The sequence below is a fragment of the Pan paniscus genome, chromosome 17 (genome assembly GCF_029289425.2).
Source record: "Pan paniscus chromosome 17, NHGRI_mPanPan1-v2.0_pri, whole genome shotgun sequence".
NCBI classification, from domain to species: Eukaryota; Metazoa; Chordata; class Mammalia; order Primates; family Hominidae; genus Pan; species Pan paniscus.
In genome coordinates this window covers 53,395,324-53,422,354 of record NC_073266.2, presented here as the reverse complement: position 1 = coordinate 53,422,354, position 27,031 = coordinate 53,395,324, and the positions used below count along the sequence as shown (strand labels likewise).

At 39.0% G+C, this 27,031-nt stretch overlaps 1 protein-coding gene across 2 annotated transcripts in view; it reads left to right on the top strand.

Annotated features, from left to right (window-relative positions):
* Positions 1-27,031, top strand: part of RPRD1A (regulation of nuclear pre-mRNA domain containing 1A) — a 78,267-nt gene that overhangs the window by 41,269 nt on the left and 9,967 nt on the right. The window contains exon 7 of one of the 2 annotated variants that reach the window (XM_008955673.4): positions 1,120-25,518. The exons of the other annotated variant lie outside the window; for it this stretch is intronic. Coding sequence (XP_008953921.1) covers positions 1,120-1,200 — 81 coding nt within the window. The 3' untranslated portion in view covers positions 1,201-25,518. Of the gene's footprint in view, positions 1-1,119; positions 25,519-27,031 lie in introns of those variants that run through there. 2 annotated transcript variants of the gene reach the window in all.

Sequence of the window (27,031 nt, the reverse complement as noted above, 5' to 3'; positions counted from 1 at the left end):
ACCTTTTTAAGCAGTAGCCCAGGTAAGCTTCTCCTTGTATTAATGGTTTTTCTTCTACTTGAACCAAATTAACCTTGCAAGTAAACTTAGAAATTTGGAATTAGCAAAATTGATTGCATTTAAAAATTATTCTTGTGAAATTCCATGCAACTATAATTTATCTTACCAGTTTAACCCTAATGTATCACAGAAATAATAGGAAAATAGCAGGTGACAGTAACTTGTAGTAGGATTTATTTAGTTTCTGTTTTGAGAAGATGTAGTCTTTTAGGTATACCATTAAGTCTTTAAATTACTCCCTTAATTCCACCCGCCAATTCTAATGCTTACATGTTCCCAGCCCCACTCCCGGCTCACACCCTTAGGCAGAAATTCATTGCTCCTGTAAATTAAGTAATAATTAATACCGCTAATGAGAAATCTGGGAGTACAGGAGGTGATTTTAAAAAATGCTCATATTTCCTTTGATTAGAGTAGCAATTGTTAGGGATACATGAGCCAGATTTGGTTTTATGTAAAAAAAATCTTTCAGTTGATGAGTTCTTGTTTAAATTGTATTGCTGTGGCAATTTCTTATTGTAATAATATATAGGAGAATTTCTAATTTGAATCCCTTTTACAGAAAGCTCACTGTAAATTTGTAGGAATGTCATGGTACTACCCCATTAAGTTATTTTTATTAGTATTTAGTTATTGATTCAGCAGTCTCTAATTGTGCCAAAAATGGTGCTTAGATTAGATTGCCGTTGCTACCCATGGGAGCTGCTACTTAATTATTCCCACCTCAAATTCCCAGCTCTCAAGTTAGCACTACTCCTTTTCAATTTACTCCTTCTCTGCTCGTATAAATACCCTCAGATGATGATAGTTGGCGGCCACTATGCTCTACCTTTGAAGAGGTTGCCCGCTTCTACATGGAAAGGAAAAGATGGTTTTTTATTTTTAAAGATGAATTTGATAATTAACTTGCCAGTATTTCACCTTGTGATGAAACCTCAATCTTAAACATAGTGTTAATTGTTTTATTGTCCACAGAATTAAGGGTAAGTAATGTCATACAATTTTTGTCTTTAGTCTTTTAGTATGGTTTCTTTAACTTCTATTGAGCTTCTGTTGCAGATATTGGACATGGGCGTATCTTCTAACGATGTCGTCACCATTAGTATATTCTTCCTGCTAAAAATAAATATCAAACCCTGAAGCCTGTATTGTCTCATGTTTTTGAAAATTGAAGACTGTAACTTTATTCTGCTTTGTACTTTCTCACTTATGATGGTCATTTGTCACTGTTTACAAAAACAATTTATATTTGAAGTGTAACTGTAGAAAATAGATCAGATGCCACTCCCCACAACCCCCTTTTTCCCCAGTGCCTTCCAGCCACATTTCATAGTTGATAGTCATAGATTATGAGGCTGATGATAATAATGATGTTAACATTCATGTGTCAGGTACTATTATAGGCACTTCACATAAGCAACTCATTTAATCTTACACAGCAGGATGTATTATCCACATTTGATAGATAAACAGAACTGAGGCACAGGAAGATTAAGTAACTTGCCTAAGGTCACAAAGAGCTAGTGAGTTGTTTGGAACCCAGAGAATCTGCCTCCAGAGCCAGTGCACTTCATCAAAAAGACACATTGCTTCCTGTTTTTACTTAAATCTAAGATTACAGCAAATGCTAAAGCCCTATTTTTCCAACTTTTTCTGCTCCCTCTCTTCTCAGAGGTAATCACTGTCTTGAAATAAAGCCTTCTAGGAACTTTTTTTGTTGTTCTTCTGCATAACTGGATTTTATATTATAAAGAAGAAATCACCTCAATTATGTTCAGCTGTTTTTTTAACAAGTAAATACTCTTTACAAGTACAGAAATAAACTTGAAAGTTATTCCACAGAACTCTTTGTAAATTATCACTTAGAACTATGTTATTCCTTTGTAGAAGATGTGGAAATGATTTGAGATATTTAGACTTTTTTGTACCAAGTAGGTGGCATCACTTTGAAGTTGAGACTGAGAGGTGAAGATTTATATTTTCTGAATCAGCTGTGATACTATCAAATAATTTTCATCTATTGTGTATCTTGGAACATTAACAGTGATTGACCAGATACTGATGTGTCATTTGTTGCTGCATTTTTGATAATGGAACATAAATTTAAAGTATCAGTTTGGGAATTGGCCATTTCATATTTCTTAAGGAAGCCATTATTAAAGTATGTGTAATGAATGAAAACATGAAGTGGTTTAAAATTTGTGTTTTAAGACAATCATTATTTTTGAAACTTCTGACTATAGTTGGTTACTAAGCAGAAGCAGATAACTGTTGGGCCGGGTGTGGTGGTTCACGCCTGTAATCTCAGCACTTTGGGAAGCTGAGCTGGGTGAATCACTTGAGGTCAGGAGTTCAAGACCAGCCTGGCCGACATGGTGAAACCCCATCTCTACTAAAAAAAAAAAAAAAATGAACCAGGTGTGGTGGTGGGTGCCTGTAGTCCCAGCTACTTGGGAGGCTGAGGCAGCAGGATCACTTGAACCTGGGAGGTGGAGGTTGCAGTGAGCTGAGATCACACCACTGCCCTCCAGACTGGGCGACAGAGCGAGACTCCGTCACGCGCGTGCGCACGCGCACACACACACACGAGATAACTGTTAAAATAGACTATTAATAACTTTAGTTTACATTTATAATATTTAGGGATTGCTATAGGAATCATTTTACCATTGTGAAGTTGAAAGTATTGCATAAACTGTTTTTCAGTTAGCTTATTATCTTGGAAGGCATACATGAATAGGAGAATTAAAATGACATTTTGACTTTGACATTGTTTCCTAGTACATACAAAAGTTATGTTTACATTTTACTGTTGTCTAAGTATTACAATTACACTTTACTGTTGTCTAAGCATTAGGATTACGTATAAAAATGTACGTATCTTAGTTAAAAAAGCTTCATTGCTAAAAAAGACTAATCATCTGAGCCTTCTGTTAGTCATACTCTTTGCTGGTGGAGGGTCTTGCCTTGATATTGATGGCTGTTGACTGATTAGGGTGGTGATTGCTGAAGGATGTGGCTATGGCAATTTATTAACACAGTGATAAAGTTTGCTGCATCAGTTGACTTCTTTCTTGAAAGATTTCTCTGTAGGATGCAGTACATTTGATAGCATTTTGCCTACAGCAGAACTGCTTTCAAAATTAGAAGCAATTTTCTCAAGCCCTGCTACTGCTTTATCAAGTAAATCCTTTGTTGTCATTTCACCTCCTCTGGGAGTAGATTCCATCTCAGGAAACCACTTTATTTGCCCATCCATAAGAAGCAACTCCTCACCAACAAGTTTTATGAGATTGGAGCAGTTCAGTCACATCTTCAGGCTCCACTTCTGTGTCTCGTTCTCTTGCTATTTGCAGCAGATCTACAGTTATTTCCACCACTGAAGTCTTGAACCCCACAAAGTCAGCCATGAGAATTGGAGTAAACTTCTTCCAAACTCCTGTTAATGTTGATATTTTATCTCCTCCCATGAATCATGAATGTTTTTAATGCCATCTAGAATTGTGAATCATTTTCTGAAAGTTTTCAGTTACTTTGCCGATATTCATCACAGGAATGACTATGGCAGCTATATAGCCTTACGAAATGTATTTCTTAAATAGTGAGACTTGAATGTCAAAATTGCTTTTTTATCTATAAGTGGCAGAACACGTGTTAGCAGGCATGGACACTAGTCACATTGTACATCTTCATCAGAGCTCTTGGGTGACCAGGTATGTTGTCAATAGTAATTTTTTATTATTGTTATTTTGGAGACAGTCTCTTGTTCTGTCACCCAGGCTGGAGTAGTCATGCAATCACAGCTCACTGTAACCTCGAACTCATGAGTACAAGTTATCTTCCTCCTTCAGCCTCCAAAGTAGCTAGGACTGCAGGTGTGTGCCACCATGCCTGGCTAATTTTTAAATGTTTTGTAAAGAAGAGTTCTTGCTATGTTGCCCAGGCTAGTCTTGAACTCTTGGGTCAAGCAGTCCTCCCACCTGGGCCTCCCAAAGTGCTGTGACTACAGGTGGGAATCACTACATCTGGCCAATAGTAATATTTTGCAGGTCTCAACAGTTGGCTTAAAATACTCAGTAAACTATGCTGTAAATAGATGTATTGTCATCTATACTTGCTTCATTTATAGAGCACAGGCAGAGTAAATTTAGCATAATTCTTAAGGACTCTAGAATTATTCAGAATGGTAAATGAACATTGGCCTCTACTTAAAGTCATCAGCTACTTTAGCTCCTAATGAGGGCCAGCTTGTTTGTTGAAGCTTTGAAGGGAGGCATTTATTTCTCTCTAGCTATGAAAGTCCTGGGTGGCATCTTCTTCCAGTACCAGGCTCTTTTTTCTACATGGAAAATCTGTTGTTTAATGTAGCCACCGTCATCAACGACCTTAGCTAGAGCCTCTGGGTAACTTGCTGCAGTTCTTAGTTCAGCCCTTGCTGCTTCACTCTGCACTTCGAAGTTATGGAGACAGCTTCTTTCCATAAACCCCATAAACCAACCTCTGCTACTTTCAAACTTTGCTTCTGTAGCTTCTTTAGCTCCCTCAGGCTTCATAGAATTGAAGGGCGTTTGGGCCTTGCTGTGGATTAATTAGGCTTTAGTTTAAGGGAATGTGGCTGGTTTGATCTTCTATCCAGACTACTGAAACTTCCTACATATCACCAGTAAGGCTGTTTAGCTTTCTTATTTGTGTGTACACTAGAGTAGCCCCCCACCTTTTTTTGAGATATTGTGTCACTCTTGTCCAGGCTTGAGTGCAGTGGCTTGATCACGGCTCACTGCAACTTCAACCTCCTGGGCTCTAGCAATCCTTCCACTTCAGCCTCCTGAGTAGCTGGAAGTAGAGGCATGTGATACCATGCCTGGCTAATTTTTAAATTTTTTTGTAGAGACAGGGTCTCACTATGTTGCCCAGGCTGGTCTTGACCTTCTGGACTCAAAACAGTCCTCCTGCCTCAGCCTCCCAAAGTGCTAAGATTACAGGCATGAGCCACCACACCAGGCCTGGAGTGGCGATTTTAGTTTCCTTCGAGAACTTTGCCTTTGCATTCACAGCTTGGCTAACTGGTGCAAGTGGCCTAACTTTTGGCCTGTCTTGGCTTTTGACATGCCTTCCTCACTAAACTTCATCACTTCTAGCTTTTGATTTAAAGTGAGAGACCTATGATTCTTTCTTTCATTTGAACATTTAGAGGCCATGGTAGGATTCTTAATTGGCCCAATTCCAATGTTGTGTCTCAGCAAATAGGGAGGGAGAGATGGGGACAGCCAGTCAGTGGAGCAGTGAGAACACAATGTGTGTGGATTAAGTTTGCTGTCTTAAATCACTGATCACAGATTACCATAATGCATAAGAATAGTGAAGTTTGAAATAGCACAAGAAATACCAAAATTTGACAGACACTTAAGTGAGGACATGCTGTTGGGAAAATGGTACCTCTAGACTTGTTTGGTGCCGGGTTGCCACAAACTCAGCTTATAAGAAAACACAGTATCTTGAAAGTGTATTAAAATGAAGCATGATAAAACGAGGTATGGCTGTATTTGATTTAAATTTAGAATTTGATAAGATGCAGCTCTGGATGTTTCAAAGAAGCATGTGACTAGTTTCTTAATTTATATTTTTGAGGTCTAAATATTGTCCTAAAATATTTTATGTTTAACTGAGTTTTCTCAGGAATCGTGTAATCTTTTAGTTGTTGATAATACAAGTAATTATTTCCATCAAAGGGAAAAAGTTACTTAAGCAAAAGACTTAGCCCTGTTTATGGGCTCTGCATTTTCTGTCCTTTCTTTTTCATGTAATACATTATATGCATCTTACATGTCATTGTTTTCCTTTTAATATATGGATGTATCATAATTTATTTAACTGCTCTGTTCTCTGTTACTTTTTTTTTTTTTAAATAGACAGGATCTCACTTTGTCATCCGCACTGGAGTACAGTGGCAAGATCATAGCTCACTGTAACCTCACACGCCTCCTGCCTCAGCCGCCCAAGTGGCTAGGACTACAAGTGTACCTCACAATGCCTGGCCAATTTTTTATTTTTTTGCAGAGATGAGGTTTTGCTGTGTTCACACTATTTATTTTTATTGCTTTTCTATTCTTAACAGAATTTCAGAGAACATCTCTTTAGGTAACTTTTCACTCACATATTGATCCGTTAATAATTCTGATAAATTTCTAAAGATGAAATTGCTGATTCATGTTAAAGACTTGATCCTGTTAACCAGTCTTATTGCCTTCTTTGATGATTTCTGAATATTATCTATAAGTCTTCTGTCAAAGGCCATTCATTTTCTCCAGAGGAAAACACCCCAGATTTGCTGGTTAGATAACATAGGACATCTGTTTTTTGAACAGTGCTTTTACCTCTTAGCACTGTGATTTGGGTCCCTAGATGCGCACACTCTTTTGCTGAGCTTCTTATCTTCCATCTTTTAGTTGTATGGGATAAGGTTTTACCAGATTGGTGTAAAGAGTTTTAGTTGATCCTTCTTGTCAACCTTAAGACTTGTCATTACATATTAAGGAGCCTGGTACTGCAAAGTCTGGAATGTATCCAGAATTCCTCAGGATGAATTGCGTTACTTTCGGTCATTATTTCCTGTTGCAGCTGTCCTCATCTTCCAACAGGTTCGTTCGTCCTTTCCTTCCCCTTCCCCTTCCATTCTTTCAGATGGAGTCTCACTCTCTCACCCAGGCTGGACTGCAGTGGCGTGATCTCAGTTCACTGCAACCTCTGCCTCCTGGGTTCAAGCAGTTCTGCCTCAGCCTCCTGAGTAACTGGGATTACAGGTGCGCGCCATCACGGCTGTCTAATTTTTGTGTTTTTAGTAGAGACAGGGTTTTGCCATGTTGGCCAGGCTTGTCTCAAACTCCTGACCTCAGGTTACCCGCCCACCTCGGTCTCCCAGAGTGCTGAGATTACAGGCGTGAGCCACCACACCCAGCCGTCCAACAGGTTCTTGACATTGGTATGCTGTGGTCCACTTTCCTCTGTGCTTGTGGATTTCTGCCTGTGTAAATTGCTTTATTGTTTTAGTGACTTACTGGGAGGGAGCAGATAAACATGAGTTTGCTCTATCATATAAATGGAAGACTTTTTATGTCTTAATTAAGTAGAACTGTAACATACATGTTTCGTAACTGCTGCCAAACCACCCCTGTCTAAGTGGTTGTCGTGTACTACCTGGCTTATAAGATGATCTTCTGCTCCCTCTCATATCTCCCTACATCATTGCAACCATATGGATCTTTTAAGAAATCAGATCCCATCACACTCCTCTTTAGAAACTCATCAATGGGCCAGGCGCGGTGGCTCATGCCTGTAATCCCAGCACTTTGGGAGGCTGAGGCGGGTGGATCACGAGGTCAGGAGATCGAGACCATCCCAGCTAACACGGTGAAACCCCATCTCTACTAAAAATATAAAAAATTAGCCAGGCGTGGTGGTGGGCTCCTGTAGTCCCGGCTACTCGGGAGACTGAGGCAGGAGAATGGCGTGAACCCGGGAGGCGGAGCTTGCAGTGAGCCAAGATCACGCCACTGCACTCCAGCCTGGGCGACAGAGCGAGACTTTGTCTCAAAAAAAAAAAAAAAAATCAATGGTCCCCATTACACTTTTGGATCTTATTTTGAACTCAGACACCATTTAACCTCATCTTGTATCATCTTGGCTTGCATTTTGTTTTTCAGGTATACCAAGCATGTTCTAAAATCAGAGCTTTTTGCTTTGCTGATTGTTAACAGAGAGGGACTGGAATGCTCGTGCCTCCTGCTCTTTCCTTAGCTGGTTCCTTTTCCACTCAGGTTTATATTCCTATGTCAAGTCTTCAGAGAGTCCTACATCCTTTTGGTCCCATCTACCCATTCCTCTGGCCCCCTCTACCCAACTGTATTACATTGTCATTTTGGTTTTTGTTTTTCTTCCATATTAATTCTTTCTATTAATACTTTATATACTTAGTTTTCATGTGCACCTGCCACTAGGATGTGAGTTTCATGAGATGAACCTTGTTTGGTTTTTCATATTTATTACCATGCCCTCAATGCTTAGAGTAGTTTCTGTCTCCTGGTAGGCACTCAGGTGTTTGTGTTAAGTAAATGAATGCCATTAGAAATGTAACTTGGGGCTGGGAGCGGTGGCTCACGCCTGTAATCCTAGCACTTTGGGAGGCCGAGGCGGGTGGATCACGAGGTCAGGACATCGAGACCATCCTGGCTAACACGGTGAAACCCCGTCTCTACTAAAAATATAAAAAATTAGCTGGGCGTGGTGGCGGGCGCCTGTAGTCCCAGCCACTCGGGAGTGTGAGGCAGGAGAATGGCGTGAACCTGGGAGGCAGAGCTTGCAGTGAGCCGAGATTGCGCCACTGCACTCCAGCCTGGGCGACAGAGCGAAACTCCTTCTTAAAAAAAAAAAAAAAAGTAACTTGGAAGAGGTATATATTTAAAATTGGTAACTTACTTGTAGCTAAAGCAGAAAAGAATGATACTTAAATAAATAAAAATGATTGAAAGACACTTGAAGATTTTGAATAAAATTATATCCAACATAATTGGTTAAATCATTTTAGCAGAGTCCAGTACTTAAAAAGTCTTAAGTGGGCTGTGTGTTCAAGGCATGCAGTTTGTAGACCTGCAGTTGAGCATTTTGAACAAAGGAGTAAATTATCATCTTGAAATTGTAAAATTATTTTACCAGCTTGCATTTTTTCCCCTTCTGTAGGAGAATAACACTAACAATATGTGATAATAACGTGAATAAGAAATGAACAGTAGTAATCCTTAGCATTGTGTAAGTACTGAATTTGTAAAGAGTAATAGTGCCATCTAGTGGAAGAGCTGGAGCTACAGATGAAACCAGAGTCCTTAAGCCAGTGTTCATTCTTTGACGTTAAAGTATGTAACAGAGAGGAATTTACACTCTATTGCCCTTTGTGCCTGTTCACTCATTCGTGGAATGGAAATGTAATATTAATATTAATGCTAATTACTGTCAAGAGGCGTTCATAGAACTCTGATGGTTAAAACGATGCGTATAGGCAGTTACGCTTTCTTGAGACAAAGGAAGTCCTTAATAAACTGCTAACAAAGATTACATTTTGTTGTTACTGTATCAGTTCTTACAAGTGAGATGAGATTGAAAAGTAGTTTGGAGCCACATTGTGGAGGGCACTTGAATGTCAGGCCTAGTAGAGGTTGATAACAGGCCAAAGGGAAGAAAGGAGTGGTGGTGTTGGCAGTGTCTGAAAATGGTTATAGTTGTTGAGTGGATTAGATTGGAGAGAGATTAGCAGTAGGGAGACCAGATGCAACTTAATTAGAAAAATGTATGTGCTGAGCAGTAAAAGCCTGAACTACAGTGGGTGGTAGCAGTGAAGTGTGTGTGTGTGTGTGTGTGTGTGTGTGTGTGTGTGTGTGTTTTGAGACAAGGTCTCACTCTGTTACCCAGGTTGGAGCTCAGTGGCACAATCATGACTGACTGCACCCGCGACCTTCCAGGGCTCAGGTGATCAGCCTCCCGAGTAGCTGGGACTACAGGCGAGTGCCACGACTCCCGACTAATTTTTGTGCTTTTTGTAGAGACAGTGTTTCACCATGTTGCCCAGGCTGGTCTCGAACTGCTGGGCTCAGGTAGGTGATCCACCTGCCCTCGCCTCCCAGAGTGTTGGGATTACAGGTATGAGCCACTGCACCTGGCAGTTGTTTTTTTTTTTATTGCAAAAGTAGTACATGCTTATCATAGTTGAAAAACCATTGATAAGCACATGCAGATACCATCCAAAATTTTTATCACCCATTGAATACCTTTTGGCAAGATTTAGAAGGATAGAATCAGACTGTACATGTCATTTTATATAGTGTCTTTTTGCACATTTACTATGAAAATTTTCAGTGATTATAAATCTCATTTAATAGCTAAATTACATTGTTCTATGGAAGTAGTATTTGTTTAGCCAGCTAACTATTTGTTTATATTTCTTCCAGTTCCTTGCTATTGAAGAACAGTGCTTTAAATCACCTTTTGGCATTTATGTTACTTCCAGTTTGATACTGAAAACATTGCTCTGAATCTCCCTTCAACTAAGTTTTGGCTTATCTGTGATAGTCTTCTCATAAATTCCTAGAAGTAAAATAATTTAAAAAAAGCAATAAGGAGATATGGTTTTCATGCTTGAGTGAGTTAGTTTTAAGAAAACAGGCCGGGCGCGGTGGCTCATGCCTGTAATCCCAGCACTATGGGAAGCCGAGGCGGGCGGATCATCTGAAGTCAGGAGTTCAAGACCAGCCTGATCAACATGGAGAAACCCCGTCTCTACTAAAAATACAAAAATTAGCTGGGTGTAGTGGCAGGCAACTGTAATCCCAGCTGCTCGGGAGGCTGAGACAGGAGAATCGCTTGAACCCAGTAGGTGGAGGTTGCGGTGAGCCAAGATTGTGCCATTGCACTCCAGCCTGGGCAACGAGAGTGAAACTCTGCCTCAAAAAAAAGAAAAAAGAAAAGATATTCTTTGTAATGACATGGGGTTGTGGAAATGGGAACTCTTAACATATTATTGATGTAAATTCATTTGGTCCACTCTGTGGAGGACAGTTTGGTAATAAGTATCAGAAGCATTTATTTTACATAGTTTTTTTCTCTTTGCCTTTTATCAGATTACTTAAATGTATGTAGTGATTGAAAGTAACTAGTAGACCAAATTCTGGGTGCACAGGGATGGTATAGTTTTATTTTACTGTTTTAAAAAACTTCAGGTAAAATACACATAAAATTTGCCATATTAAACATTTTTAAATGTATATAGGTCACTAGTGTTAACTATATTCACATGATTTTGCACCTTATTTCTAGAACTCTTCATATTGCAGAACTGAAACTCTGTACCTACCCATTCAACAACAATTTCTCATTTCTGCCTTCACCCAGCCATCAATTTTTCTTTCAGTCTCTGAATTTGGCTATTCTGGATACCTTATATAAGGGAAAGCATACAGTATTCTCTTTTTGTGACTGGCTTATTTCTTTAGCATAATGCCCTCTAGGTTCATCCAATTTGTAGTACATGTCAGAATTTCCTTCCTTTTTAAGGCCGAATAGTAATCCATTGAATGTATACACTGCATGTTTTCATTTGTCCATGGCTGTATACTTGGGTTGCTTCCACCTCTTGGCTATTGTGAATAATGCTGCTATGGAATGTTGGTGTACAAATAATATCTTTGAGGCCGGGCATGGTGGCTCACGCCTGTAATCCCAGTACTTTGTGGGTGGATTATTTTATGTCGGGAGTTTGAGACCAGCCTGGCCAACATGGTGAAACCCTGCTTCTACTAAAAATACAAAAATTAGCTGGGCATGGTGACTGGCACCTGTAGTACCAGCTATTTGAGAGGCTGAGGCAGGAGAATCACTTGAACCCGGGAGGCTGAGGTTGCAGTGAGCCGAGATCACGCCACTGCACTCTAGCCTGGGCGACAGAGTGGGACTCTGTCTCAAAAAAAAAAAAAAAAGTATGTGAATGTGTGTGTGTGTGTGTGTGTGTATGTGTATATATATGTGTGTGTGTATGTGTGTGTTTATATATGTGTGTGTGTGTGTGTATGTCTTTGAGACCCTACTTTCAACTTGTTGGGGGCATTTACTGAGAAGTTGAATTGCTAGATTATACATTAATTCTATTTTCAAATTTTCTTGAGAACTGACATACTGGTTTCCGTAGTGCTACAACATTTTGCATTCCCACCAACAGAGCACGAGGGTTCCATTTTCTCCACATCCGCACCAACATTTGGTGTTTTCTGTTTTTGTTGATAGTAGCTATCCTAATGTATATTAGGAAGTATCTCATTGTGGTGTTGATTTGCGTTTCCCTAATAATTAATGATGTTGAACACCTTTTTCATATGCTTATGGCCATTTGTTTAGCTTTGGAGAAATGTCTATTCAAGTCCTTTGCCTATTTTATTTTTATTTATTTATTTATTTATTTTCTTGAGACGGAGTCCCGCTTTGTTGCCCAGGCTGGAGTGCCGTGGTGCGATCTCGGCTCACTGCAAGCTCTGCCTCCCAGGTTCACGCCATTCTCCTGCCTCAGCCTCCCAAGTAGCTGGGACTACAGGCGCCCGCCACCACACCCGGCTAATTGTTTTTTGTATTTTTAGTAGAGACGGGGTTTCACCGTGTGTTAGCCAGGATGGTCTCGATCTCCTGACCTCGTGATCCGCCTGCCTTGGCCTTCCAAAGTGCTGGGATTACAGGTGTGAGCCATGGCGCCCAGCCTTACCTATTTTAAAATCAGGTTGTGTTCTGTTGTAAGTGATGGTGTCATTTTAGGTTGATGATATTTGTTATAGTCGGGAACTAGAAAGAATTTGGAGACCATCTAACTGACTTTTTACTGGAAATGATTCTGGAATATTTCCTGAAAGATGAGATAGTTTAGCCAGCTTCTGCTTGGAAGTTTCTGGTGTAAAGGGAACATACTGTTTTGAGAGTAGTCTGTTCTATCTTCTGGACAATTGCTAGAAATTTATATGCTTTTTTATTTGTTTATTTTTAATATTTATGACATGCTGGCAGTAAATAGAAATTTATAAGCTTTTTAAAGAAATTAGCAAAAAATATTTGTCCAAATACATATATTCTTTTATATATGTATGTGTGTGTAGGTGTGTGTATATTTATATACTCACACTGTGGAGAAAATGTGGAGTACCAAAAATCACAGGAAGATAATAAAAACCACAAATACTGAAAATGCATGACTTGAAACAATATCCCATTATCTGAGTTTCTCTCAGACTCCTTCCTTATGGTTTTTTATGGACCTGTTTTGTTTATAGGATTCTAGATAGATCATTTTGTTGGTGTTTAAGAAATTTTATTTTTGAAACGTTTTACTGTTTCATTATCGTTATTCATGCATTATTTCTCACTTAAAATTTTACTTGATTCATGTGTCAGAAATGTAAAAAAACTTTTTTTTACTTGTAAAGATATTCCAGAAAAAAGAAAAGAGAAATTACGTTTTAATATTTTAAAATAAAGGATAAAAATAAAGATGTCATGAAGAGCAACAAAAATGGCGCAGGTCTTTGCATGTCTGAGAGTGGCTCTCCTTCCTGTTCACCCGTGGACAACAGCTTCACTGAATATCTTTTTGTCTTTTGGCCTAGATATTGTATTTTTTTCCTTTATCCTAAACTGACTAGCACATGTCTCGGATATTGGTCTTTCATTAATTTTGCTTGATATTTGATGTGCCCTTATATTGGGAAGACCCAAGTTGTCTTTTATTTTTGCTTCTCAGTTTATAGTTTTTTTCTTAAATCTTATTATAGGTATATTGAATGTTCTGAATCTTCACGCTGCTCATCTTTTGTTTTGCCTCACTTTTCTCATTTTCCTTCAGTATTTCCTATGGTTTTGTTGTTGCCATTTTTTGTTATACTAATTCTTCCTTACTGCATGAGAACTTTGCTTGTCTAATGTTGGGAACTTAGATTTTTTTGTCAGATTTTTGTGGTCTCTGTTGAAGAAAGGGATTTATCATTGTGTTTGCTTGGCTAGTTCACAGATTGTACAACTCAGGTCAAGTCAAGAAGGAATCAGGAGTTGTAGATGTTAGTGCCAGAATTTGCTGAGTCAGCCCAGATCTGACTGGGACCTTGCCTCTATTTTTGCCAGCGCACCAACCCCGCCATCCAATTATTCTGGTATTGTACTCCCTAAATCCTCCCTGTACCTCTGGAAACCACAGCAGTCACAGCTGTCCTTGTTAAAATGATTTGGAGTGATGACTAAAATATTCACACATTCAGAGTTTGGCAAAGTCTTGTAGGAATGTTTGGACCTATATAATGTAAATGCAAAATACTGTTTAATTAGCCTACTAATAAACATTAATGAATTTTTACATTTTTAATTATTCTTTTGAATAGAGACTATTTAAACAAACTTCAGTAAATGCAGTAGTCCCCTGCTTATTCTCAGGGCATGTTTTCCAAGACCCATAGTGAATGCCTGAAACTTCTGGTTGTACTGAACCTTATACACTGTATATATTCATGTGTCACTTAACGATGGGATACATTCTGAGAAATGCATAGTTAGGCATTTTTTCATTGTGTGAACATTGTAGCATGCACTTACACAAACCTAGATGGTATACCTACTACCCACTGAGGCTTTATGGTATAGTCTATTGCTTCTAGGCTACAAACCTCTATAGCATGTTACTGTTGTGAATACTGTAGGCAGTTGTAATACACTGGTAAGTATTTGTGTATCTGATAATGCCTTCTGGTATACCTCTTGAAGGACCTGAGGCCATTTTACAGTTAACTTTTTTTTATAGAGTATATTCTAACAATAAAAAGTGTAGTAAATACATAAACCGGTAACAAAGTCATTTATTTTCATTATCAAATATTATATACTGTACATAATTGTACTGTACTTTTATACAACTGGTAGCATGGCTGTCACCACAAACACATGAGTAATGCATTGTGCTATGATGTTAGGATGGCTACGCTAGGCAATAGGAATGGTCGCTAGGTGATAGGAATTTTTCAGCTTCATTATAGTCTTACAGGACCACTGTTGTATATGCAGTCCATTGTTGGCCAAAATGTAATGCAGTGTATGACTGTACTCTTGTTTCTATACAGTCACATTGTATGGGGGTGGTAACATATACAACATGCTGGATTAAGGGATGATTTTTGTCCTGGGTGGAATGGACAAAAAGATGTAATTACGCTAGTCAGAACAACATGCAATTTAAAACTTAGGAACTGTTTATTTCTAGAACTTTTCATGTAATAGTTTTGGACCAAGATTGATCTTAGGTAACTGAAATCATGGAAGGTGAAATTGTAGACAAGGGTGGACTCTTATAAAATCTTTACTGTGGCATAAATAGTTTATGACATTTATTTTTGCTGCATATAAGCTATTATTTTACTTACAGGCCCTGAGTTTTTTTGTTTGTGGAAGGTGCACATTTTTGGCATTGGCATTTTTTGCTTGTGTTAATTTTGGGACTATCTCAAACCTCTCTTTTTTAACATCTGCCATTGTTAATGTTGGAGATGTTCATCAGGTTCTTATATAATTAGTTTTTAAAATATATGTATCTTTTTTATCTTGCTGAACCAATGTTTTAGCTTGTCGAGTTTTTAAAAAACTTGACTTTTGTCATTTCTTATTTTGGCTCTGTTGGCTTTGTTTCTTCTGCTGATTTCTTAAGAATATATTTTAATTATAGAAAAAAATAAAATATTTTTACATGTTGAAGATATAAGGCCAGAAAAGAGGACAGTGGTTATTAACTTTTCCTGGTTGACTTTGGTCTTAAATTAGTTAACATTTGGATGGGCAGATTAGCTTTGTAGTGAAGAGTGGGGACTCTGGAGCAGTATTGCCTAAGTTTCAGTCCTGCTTCACCACTTACTAGCTCTGTGACACTGGACAACATATTTGGCCTCTGTTTCCTTGTCTGTAAAATAGGGATAATAATTGTACCGACTTTATGTGGTTATTATGGGATTTAAGTGAGTTGGGTGCTTAAAACTGCCACACATACAGTAAATACCTCAGAGGTTTTAGCCCCCAACAAAAAAAACTTGGAGATTTTCTAGCTAGCATATCTCTAGCGTTTAACCAGTGAAATTATGTAGTTTTATGGGGATATTCTTGAGTTTTCAGATGTCTGTAGTATTTTTATGTCTATAGCGCAGTGGTCCTCCCAAAGAGGAAGTGTTTGTTTTGCTAGTTAAATCTTAGTATCTCAGTGATTGCAACTGGGTTCCCAAGTTTTAAACAATATGTTCAATCAGTTTTTTGAGATTCTGGCTTATCTGAGTCAAGCCTACTTGTCTGCTGTTTATGAAGTCTATCTCCTTTCAACTGGAGGTAATAAAGTATTTGCTGTTTACCCTTTTGGCACTTCTTCATGATTTCTTGGAAGTAGTTGTTTCAGAAATCAAGTTGGTGCAAAGTGTTTTCTCCTCCCCATATTCCCCCACCTGCCAGTATTCTCAAATATGATTGATGAAGTTAGGACACTTGGATACAATTAAAGTGCTGTTTGTGCCATTTCCTTGCCTGATTTAGATTTTCACTCTCTTTTGTAGAGAAAACAAAAGACATTGACGTCCTACCCTTAACTTCTATTTTAAGGTGTTAGACTGAGTTGCAGCTTTTGTTTTGTTTTGTTTTTTTGAGACAGGGTCTCATTCTGTTTGTTGCCCAGGCTGGAGTGCAGTGGCACGATCATAGCTCACTGAAAATTTGAGCTCCTGGGCTCAAGCAATCCTCCCACCTCAGCTTCCCAAGAAGCTAGAACTACAGGCACACACTACCACACCTGACTGATCTTTTTTTTATTTTTATTTTTATTTTTTATTTTTTTTATAGAGACAAGGTCTTGCTATGTTGCCCAGGCCTGTCTTGAATTCCTGGGCTCAAGCGATCCACCCGCCTTGGCCTCACAAAGGTGCTGGGATTACAGGTGTGTGCCACCAGGTCTGACCATCTGCAGCTTTTCCTAGAATTTATAGAAAAGAGAATATATGTTAGAATATAATAAAGAATTACATAAAACAGTATATTCTGTCCTTATATTAAATAACTATAACATATCATACCATATTATATAGTATACACAATTCATATATTACAAAGATGTATGTAAATATATCTTACATACTACATTACATGTCTGTTGATGGCAAAGATAGATATAATGAAGGGAGAGAAATGAAATGGAGACGGGAATGAAATGGGGGAGAGACAGATGAAATGCAGGGGTTGAGAGGGTGCACTGTGGAGTTACAGAGCTGCACTGTTCACTAGGCAGCCACCAGCCACATGTGCTGTTTAACTTAATCAAAATTAAATAAGAATTAAAATCCAGTTTCTCAGTAGCAGTAGGCACATTTGAAGTGCTCACTAGCCACGTGTGGCTGTTAGCTACCATGTTGGGTAATGCAGATAAAGAACATTTCCATTGTCACAGTAAGTTCTATTCATAATGGTTGATAAAGATTGCCAAAAAGATAAGTATTGATGAAGTAAATAGAGACATAGGAAATGAAGAAATTGTATATGTAATATCTCTGCCCTAATAAGAGAAGAAATGCTGTGGGTGCCCCAGAATAGGCAGTATTCACAGAAGATGGAACAGTGACAGGATTGAGTTAAAGATTTCACATCCTAGCATGTACTGTTGTAAAGGTGGAAGCATTCACACAAATGTTCCATGTCAGAAGTGAGACACCTAGAAGCAGGAGGTTGGAACAACACACAGTGACTCCATTGCAGTGGAATGGCAGGTAAACCCCTCCATATCCTCCTTTCTTGGGCCAGGTAGCAATGGTGAGGAGTCTGCCTGTGTTGGAGCTTGGAACGGGGGAAAAGGGCAGTATCTTCTCCAGGCTGATGAGGGCCAGGAGTGATTGAGATAATCAATATGGAAAACCAGTTGCTGGGATAATCCATGTTGAATCTTTTCCATCCTACTGACGGCCCAAGTAGGTTATTCATACAGTCTGTACTTAAGGTGGTTGAACCACTAAGCATTTTTGGAAAGACAATACATAAGAAAGAAAGCTCAAAGGGAAGAACTTTCCCTAGGAAATAGTTAATACAAAAAAAACAATTATAGTAATGTGAAATAACTGCTGAAAATGCCTGAACATCTAGAGTTTCCTCTCCCTACTCCCATACCCAGTTAGTGTCCATCAGAAATCAGGGTGTCCTTACAGCCGTGTGCTGAGAGTATCTTCACTTCTTACAGCAAAGTAATGTTTGGGAATTCTAGGCAGGTAAGCAAGGAAACAACATAAGTAACAGAGTCAAAACCATAATGGCTGTGAAATGAGAGGAGAGTGGAACAAGTGAGATATTTTGTGAGATTTTGGAAAACTGAAATTGTGCTGATGTGGTTTAAACTTGATGTAGTAAGTGATGCTCTACCGTTGCACATAATGCATTCCTAAATATATATGAAAATAAGTCATACAAAATTTCAGCATCAAATGGGTATAAAAACATACAGAATTTCAGTATATCAAAATTGATATACCATGAGGGGCAGTTATTTTTTTCCTAGAGAGATTTTTAAAGATATATATATATATATAGTCTTGCTGTGTCGCCCAGGCTAGAGTGCGATGGAGCAATCATGGCTCACTGCAGCCTTGACATCCTAAGTTCAAGTGATCCTCACTACTCAGCCTCCTGAATAACTGGGACTACAGATGCATGCTACCATGCCTGGCTAATTTTTGTGCTTTCTGTAGAGGAGATCTTGTTGTGTTGCCCAGGCTGGTCTTGGACTCCTGGGCACAAGTGATCCTCTCACCTTGGCCTCCCAAAGTGCTAGGGTTACAGGTATAAGCTACTGCACACAGTCTAATTACAATTTTTTAAATTACAGTTATTGATGCTTTTTAAGCACCCAAGGAATAGTTTAAAATTAGTAAGATCTTAGGTAAATTATTAAAATACAGACAATGCCTTTTAAAAATGTAGCCTCTCCCAGCTAAATAGGAATAAGTAACTTCAGTAGTTAAGAGGAACTGGTCATCAAGTTGGGAAGTTGAGGTTATTTTTTGTTTTGGTTTGTATTTTTCTAGAGATAGTCTTTCTATATTTCCCAGGCTGGTCTCAAACTCTTTGGACAAAAGCAGTTGTGTCTCAGCCTCCTGGCTGAGACTATAAGCATGAGTCATGGCTCCTGGCAAATTGAGTTTTTATTTTTTATTTATTTTGAGATGGAGTCTCACTCTGTCGCCCAGGCTGGAGTGCAGTGGCGCGATCTTGGCTCACTGCAACCTCCACCTCCTGGGTTCAAGCGATTCTCCTGCCTCAGCCTCCCGAGTAGCTGGGACTACAGGTGCATGCCACCACGCCCGGCTAATTTTTGTATTTTTGGTAGAGATGGGGTTTCACCGTGTTGGCCAGGCTGGTCTTGATCTCTTGACCTCGTGATCCGCCCACCTCAGCCTCCCAAAGTGCTGGGATTTCAGGCATGAGCCACTGCGCCCGGCCAGAATTTAGTTTTTAGTAGATCGATCTGGAAATTATGATGTTGATTTTGGTGGTGATCTCATTTTTATCAACTTCCCTTAAATCTGTCAAGCAAAAATGTGTAACAGTTATATTCTTTTGCTTTTTTGTGAGATGTAAAGAAGCAGTGTCCTTCAATGAATCCCTGCATTCCCTTTGCATTTGGATCACTGGAATCTTGATGCTAAATTCCAATTCTGAATCAGAAAATTCTCTTCTTTTCCTTTAGTATTGAACATACCGTGAGCCACCTGAATATTTGCCACTTAGCATGTCTGATATCTATCCTTGTTTGCTGTCACAAGTATCATCCACATTACAGACCCCGTTGTACAAAACTGAAATTCTGACTGTAACGTCATCATGGGATAGTTCTGACCTGCTTGCTAGTTGATATGTGAAAGCCTGAATTTTGCTTCAAAAAAGCCATTCAGGATTAACAGTGTATTGTGTAATAAAGTGGACTTTGTGTGAAAGTTGGAGATCCCTTGTAGATAATTCAGAACTACTGGAAGTTTCACAGTACACTTGTAAATGATGAAAGTGTTAAGAGTTTCCTTTGAGAGTAAAACACAGGATGGCAAGGGAACAAAATCTGAAAGTAAAGAAAAGAAAAAAAAGACAGAAGAAAAACTAGGAAGAGTAAAGAAGACAGGAACACATAATACAGCTTTATTCATGCCTGCCAGAATGTTGTGTCCCCATCCAGAAGCAGGTGTCATATAGGCCAGATGACTCTTTTTCCTCGACTCTCTGTCTTAGAATCTATCATCTGTGGGAAGGAGGGGAGCATCTAGTTGTCTACTGCTAGTGAGCTAGGAGTTCTAGGATTGTCAGGTTCTAGGATTGTTAGGTTGGGCTTAGCCTGCTAGATTTTATTCTGTCTGTATTCCGGCATTGTTACCCCTTTCTGGCTAATCATCCAGCACCATTTCCCTCCGTTTGAGGATTTATAGTCATAATTGGGCTGGGGGATGGGGGACTCCCTTTTTATCAGGTGATGCTGCCCTTGAAGCCTCCAATAGCTTATTAGTTTCAAGATTCTCAGAATTCTTAGGCCTCTCAAATTAAATCTTCCAGTACTACATAAAACATTTCTATACACTGCGGGGGTGAAAAATTACCACTGTCTATAACTAACTGAAACCTTGCTATGGCCAAGCACAGTGGCTCATGCCTGTAATGCCAACACTTTGGCATTCAGCCTTTGGGAGGCTGAAGTGGGAGGATAGCTTGAGCCCACGAGTTTGAGACCAGCCCTGGCAACATAGCGAGACCCTGTCTCTACATAATATTTTTTGAAAATTAGCTAGGCATGGTGGCACATGCCTGTAATCCCAGCTACTTGGGAGGCTGAGGTGGGAGGACTGCTTGAGCCTGGGAGGTTGGGAGTGCAGTGAGCCATGGTGACGCCGCTGCACTCCAGATGGGCTGACCTGTCTCCAAAAAATAAAACCCTGCCATGGCACTTAAACTCCATTGTATGTGAGATGATACTCTAAAATTTAATCATAACATAATACTTAATTTAGCATTAGCTCTGTGCCAAGACACTGTTCTAAGTACTTCTTCTGTTTTCATTAATTCTGTGATTGTCATAGGTAGATGCTATTCTTACCTATTTTATAAATGAGAACAGTGAGGCACAGAGGTGTTAACATACTGTCTTTAAGGGAAATTTGAAAAAATACATTAAAACCATTTAAACAGCTCCTGCTCACATTTTGATGTATTTCCTTTAGTCTTTAAAAAAAATCATAGATTAAAAATGTCATCGTAAACATAGTTGTAAAAAAAAGAAAAAAACACAGGTGTAGCCATGCTGTGTGTACAAAGTTAATTCCTGCTTGGATGTCTATCTTGGTTAGTCTCCAGTGAGTGATATATGGAGTAAAATCATGAACTGGGAATTGGGAGTTACGGGTTCTAGAAGTTACTCTATGAACTTGAATAAATTGTATACTATCAAGGCCATTTTTCATTTTCATGCTGTGGATTTCAAACTTAATGATTTATAAGACCTAGCTCTAAAATTCAGTGCCTTTAACTTTTTCCGTATTTCTGTCTCATAGTTGGATACTTCTGGGTACTTTAATTCAGCTTATAAAAGTGATATACAGAGTTTAAAATTTTCTTTCCTTGCCTCTTTTTCCTAAGAATTTTCCCATCATAAAACCAATACTCAATTAGAGAAAATTTGGAAAATGCTGAAAAATAGAAAAACTGCCCACAAATTTACAGCAATCAGTGAAAACCATTAAAATTTTCATATATTTTGTTTCATTATGTTTTCTTTTTTTGTTTTAAATAGTTGCAAATATGCAGTTTTTTTGTTTGTTTGTTTGTTTGTTTGTTTTTTGAGACAGAGTCTCGCTCTGTTGCCCAGGCTGGAGTGCAGTGGCGCAATCTCAGCTCACTGCAAGCTCCACCTCCCGGGCTCACGCCATTCTCCTGCCTCAGGCTCTGGAGTAGCTGGGACTACAGGCGCCCGCCACCACGCCCAGAGAATTTTTTGTATTTTTAGTGGAGACGGGGTTTCACCGTGTTAGCCACGATGGTCTCGATCTCCTGACCTCGTGATCCACCCGCCTCGGCCTCCCAAAATGCTGGGATTACAGGCGTGAGCCACTGCGCCTGGCCATGCAGTTGTATTTTTTAAAAAGTCTCTGTGAAAGTGAGTTTCTTCAACTTAACATAGGTAGCCAGATTTATATTGTCTTTTATTTTTTAAATTTATTTTATTTCTTTACTTTTTTTGAGTCAGAGTCTCAATCTGTTGCCCAGGCTGAAGTGCAGTGGCAGGGTCTTGGCTCACTGCAACCTCTGCCTCCCAGGTTCAAGTGATTCTCCTGCCTCAGCCTCCTGAGTAGCCGGGATTACAAGTGTGTGCCACCGCGCCCAGCTAATTTCTGTATTTTTAGTAGAGACAGGGTTTCCCCATATTGGCCAGACTGGTATCTCTTTTCTTTCATTTCAAATAAGAGTGGAACTTTTTTTTTTAAGGTCTGTTTATCTACATGGGGTTAAATAAGTTATACTTGTTGGACCTATTGAAAGAACTAGGCCTACATAACAAATGGAGCAGTGGGTTACCGAAAAGAATATTGAGGCTGGGCGCTGGCTCATGCCTGTAATCCCAGCACTTTGGGAAGCCGAGGTGGGAGGATTGCTTGAGACCAGGAGTTCAAAACCAGCCTGGGCAACATAGCAAGACCTTGTCTCTACAAGAAATACAAAAATTAGTTGGGTGTGGTGGTGTGCGCCTGTAGTCCTAGCTACTCGGGAGGCAGAGGTGGGAGGATCATTTGAGCACAGGAGGCAGAGGTTGTAGTAAGCTGATACTGCACCACTGCATTTCAGCCAGGGTGACAGAGTGAGACCCCATCTTGGAAAAAAGAAAATAAGATTGGAAGTCTGTCAGTGTGCCATTGTAATTTATTGGTGGAGTGCTATCATTGGTAACAATATCATATAAATGTATTTAACCCCTCCTAGCTTTTGAAGTAAGATTCATGTTAGAGCTAGAATTTGTCTGGGTGCAGTGGCTCATGCCTGTAATCCCAGCACTTTGGGTGGATCACTTGAGCCCAGGAGTTCAAGACCAGCCTACGCAACATGGCGAAACCCAGTCTCTACAAAAAAAAAAAAAAAAAGTCTGTGTCTGTCTGTCTGTCTCCCTCTCCCTCTCCAAGTGTGGTGTGGTGGTGCGCATCTGTAGTCACAGCTACTTGAGAGGCCAAGGTGGGAGGATCACTGGAGCCCAGGAGGTCGAGACTACAGTGAGCTGTGATTATGCTGCTGCACTCCAGCCTGGGCAACAGAGTGAGACTTTTTCTTAAAAAAACAAACAGAAACAAAACAAAACAAAAAAAACTTTGGACTTTATTGATAATTTTGATATCATTGCATTGAAGAAGTTTAACTAAAATACGAACCTCTTAAAGCAATTATATCAAAGAGCAGAATATGGAAGTTTTAAATTTTTTTGAGTTGCCAGCAGCTTTGAAAAATGCACATATGCACACGAATTTACTTAGAACTTCTGCTTCTGAAACTCACCCATCAGTAGCTAACGCACTTAAACCATGCTTAAGGTGCATTTTCTGTCGAGTAATATACTTGACAGGTCAGACCGTTGGTCTGTAACCAGTGCAAATTGAATGGAGATCACTGTGAAACACTGCATTTATTTCTTTATACCTTTCTTTGCCTAAACATTTCTAGTATAAATTCCCTTATTTTGATTTTCCAAAGTTAATTGCATCAGTATTGTCTGGACCTGGCTTGGCATCACTTAATGGGAGAAAGCACTGAACAAGTATAGCTATTAGCATGGTGACACAGCTAGTTTAGTGTTAAACTACACTAATAAACCAAGTGATCAGAATGTGGAAGATAAGTTCTGTTTCATCAGATGCTGGTTAAACCACAGTGGGATTTCTGTCTTCAACTCTGGATTCCATATTACCAAAATGAATTAACTTGCCACAGTGTATCCAGAGGCAGAGACAAGAACAAAGGGAAATGGAACTAACATTCCTTGGAGAACAGTTGAGGGAACTGGGGAGATCAGAGCTGGGGAGGGATATAAATTATGTGAATACCTATCTTCAGAACCTTTGAAAGCTATTAGAAAAGAGGATTTGGGTTTACTTCTGAGAGCAGAACTAGGACCATTGGATGTGTTACAGGTGACAAGACCACTCTGCCATTTAAAACTTCCTAATGTGTAAGGGCTATTTAATAAAGAGTGAGTCAGTCTCTGGCATCTACCTCTATAGCAGATCTTACACACAGTCTAACACCTAACTAGATTAATAACACCTTAAATTATTGACTTGTTTACCTCACTATTACCTGATGTTTGGGTTTCAATAAAAAATTACAAGGCCTGCTAAAAGTCAAGAAACAGCCTGAAGAGAGAAAGCAAGTGTCAGAACCAGACTTACATATGGCACAAATTTTGAAGTGATGAGACTAAGAATTTAAAATAATTGAAATGTTAAGGGGTCTAACAGAAAAAGTAGGTACAATGCAAGAACAGATGGGTAATATAAGTAGAGAGGTGGAAATGCCCAGAAAAAATCCAAAGCAAATGCTAGGGGGAAAAAAAATTACCGACACTGGGAGGCTTAGGTGGGAGGATCACTTGAGCCCAAGAGGTTAAGGCTGCAATGTGCTGTGATTGTGCCACTGCACTCCAGCCTGGGTGACAGTGAGACTGTAAAAAAAAAAAAAAGAAGAAGAATGTGTTTGATGGGCAGTTCAGCAGACTGGACACTGCCAAGGAAGGAAGTGGTGAACTTGAAGACTAGGTCTATAGAAACTTCTCAAACTGAAATGCAAAGTGAAAACAGAATGGAAAAGAAGTCCCCACAAATAGAACAGCCAAGAATTTTGGTACCATTTGGAAAGGTATAATGTACATGGGCTTGGAATACTGGAAAGCAAGAGAATGAAGCCAAATAAATATTTGAAGTAAAAATAGCCAAGAATTTTAAAAATTAGTGACAGACACCCAACCACTGATCCAGGAAACTCAAGAGAACACCAAGCAGGATACCAAAATGCCTGCAATCTCTACTTAGGCATGCCATATTCAAAGTACAGAAAATCAAAGTAAAACCTTGAAAGAAGTAAAGTAAAAACCTTGAAAGAAGCCAGAGGGGGAATCACCTTACCTTACCTGTAGCGTAACAAAGATAAATTATGGACTTCTCAGCAGAACCATGCAAGCAAGAAGATAAGTGTTGAAAGAAAAAACCCACCAACTTAGAATTATATATCCAATGAAATTATTCTTCAAAAGTGAAAGACAAACTAGTGAGTTTGCTAGTGCTGGAGGTGGTCAAAAAGAGGTCGAATAACAAGGACGAGAAATGTTGGGTTCAACGTTTGCCTAACTATATTCGGTACATAAGCTGTTAGCTCTGGAAGATGGTAGTATGTGTTCAGCAAAAATGTATTTCAGTGATTTTGAGGAATGTCGCAAACCAGATTGTACTTTTGGAACTTCACTCTGCTCAGATATGGAGGATCTGAGCAGACCTGTAGCAAAGAACCCTATTTTTGCTTACAAACATAAGCCCAGAATCTCTGACTTTTGGCCTGCTTGTGAAAACCTTATGGAATGATGTTTCATGGAACACCCAATTTGGGAAACACCAGATTAGATGACATTTATGACAAATGAGAAATGGGATTCTTTATTAACTGGATAATATATGTACTGAGTGAGTGAGGCTAAAATGTTAGAAGATAAAGGTAACAGTATTAACTTCCTCATTTGAATATGAGTACATGTGGAAAGACTGATTATGGAGGGTCATTTCTTTAAATTCCTTCTCTCTGCTTGATTTGAAATTTCAAAAACAGAAATAACCAAAGTTAAATGCTGCTTATCAGCTCCTGGCTTACTCTCTCTGCTCCTTCCTTCCACCCTCAAGGTCAAAACATCATTATTAGGAGGTTCAGCTTTCCTGGCATTGGGCACCTTTTCTGGTTGAACTAGCCCGTTTCTGCCTTTTCCCTAGTATCTTTATGTTGCTGCTATTACTCTTGTTTAAGAAAATTTATCACGGGGCCTATATGCTGTTATTCATGGGAAAATGACAACTCTGCTTCACTAGTAGGAATGCCAGAGATGTTTTAAGGACAGAAGTAGACTACCTGATACAAGTCAGTGTTTCCTTATTGGATTTTGAGTTTTAGGAACATAACTAGTTGTCCTGTCACTGTTCTGAACCCTTAGTTAAACTTTGATTTGGATAACATCTTCAGAATACCCACCCCCAAAATAATTCCAGGATATGAGAGGGAGGTTAGCATAATGGTAAAGCATGAGGACTCTGAAGACAGATTATCTTAAGTTGGAGCCCCCTTTTGCCCCTGTCTGTTGACTTTGGGTGAAGTTTCTGAATGGTTAAATGTGGTTTAGTTTCATCATCTATAATACATGGTTAGTAATAATCTCTACCAGTGAAGATTAAATGGAGCACTTGGAACAATGTTTGGCATATAGTAAGCAGATGAGAAGTGTAGTAGCTATTTGGTTAGGGTCACAGTGTGGTATATGAAATCTTGGAATACGTAAAGTTTCTTTGTAACATCTACCCTAATAATTTAACATTACCGGTTTTTCAAAATCTAGTTGACAGGCATTGGGTTCCTTGCAGAAAACTTGATAAAATATCTTTTTCCACATGTTGTTAACAATCTGGAAGATTAATGAAACTTTGCAATAGTGGATTTCTTAAGAGAAGGACTAAAGGAAGTGAGACAGTTCGTTAGGTGATACTTACTTACATTAAAGTAATTCCCACCAAAAGGTAAAACTTCTGCAGTCAAGGGGGAAAAAATGACAGCTCCATCTGAGATGTATAGGATAACCTGTGAAAAGAAATGAGAAAGGATTGGCTATATTGGAGTTTATGTTTTTAAAATTGTCAATTCCAGGATTAGATACCAAGCCAAATTTGAGCATTTGTTTCCCAGAAGGTGAGGGCAAACCACTGAGATCTTTATCTCCTTTGCAGTCTGTCCCCTGGGGGTGGTAACAGACTTGACTAATCTGCAGTCTCAGAAACTCCCTGACATCATGGAATGTCTTGGCCTTATTAAAAAAAGAAAATGGGTGTGTGTGTGTTATATCTTGATTAATACTTCAGTTAATTTTTTCCTCTAATCTAGAAAAGGGCCCAATTCCAGGACATGCGAAATGAAGTAAAAGTAAATGGTGATGGATCCTAATAATGAGAACTGAAGCTTCTTAATAGTTCTATTGAAGGCAGTGGCTTAAGAAATACTTGTATGTTAACTTCTTAAAAGAGGCAAAGGACATTATACTACAGATAAATGAGGTCACCAGAGAAAACAAACTTTGCAC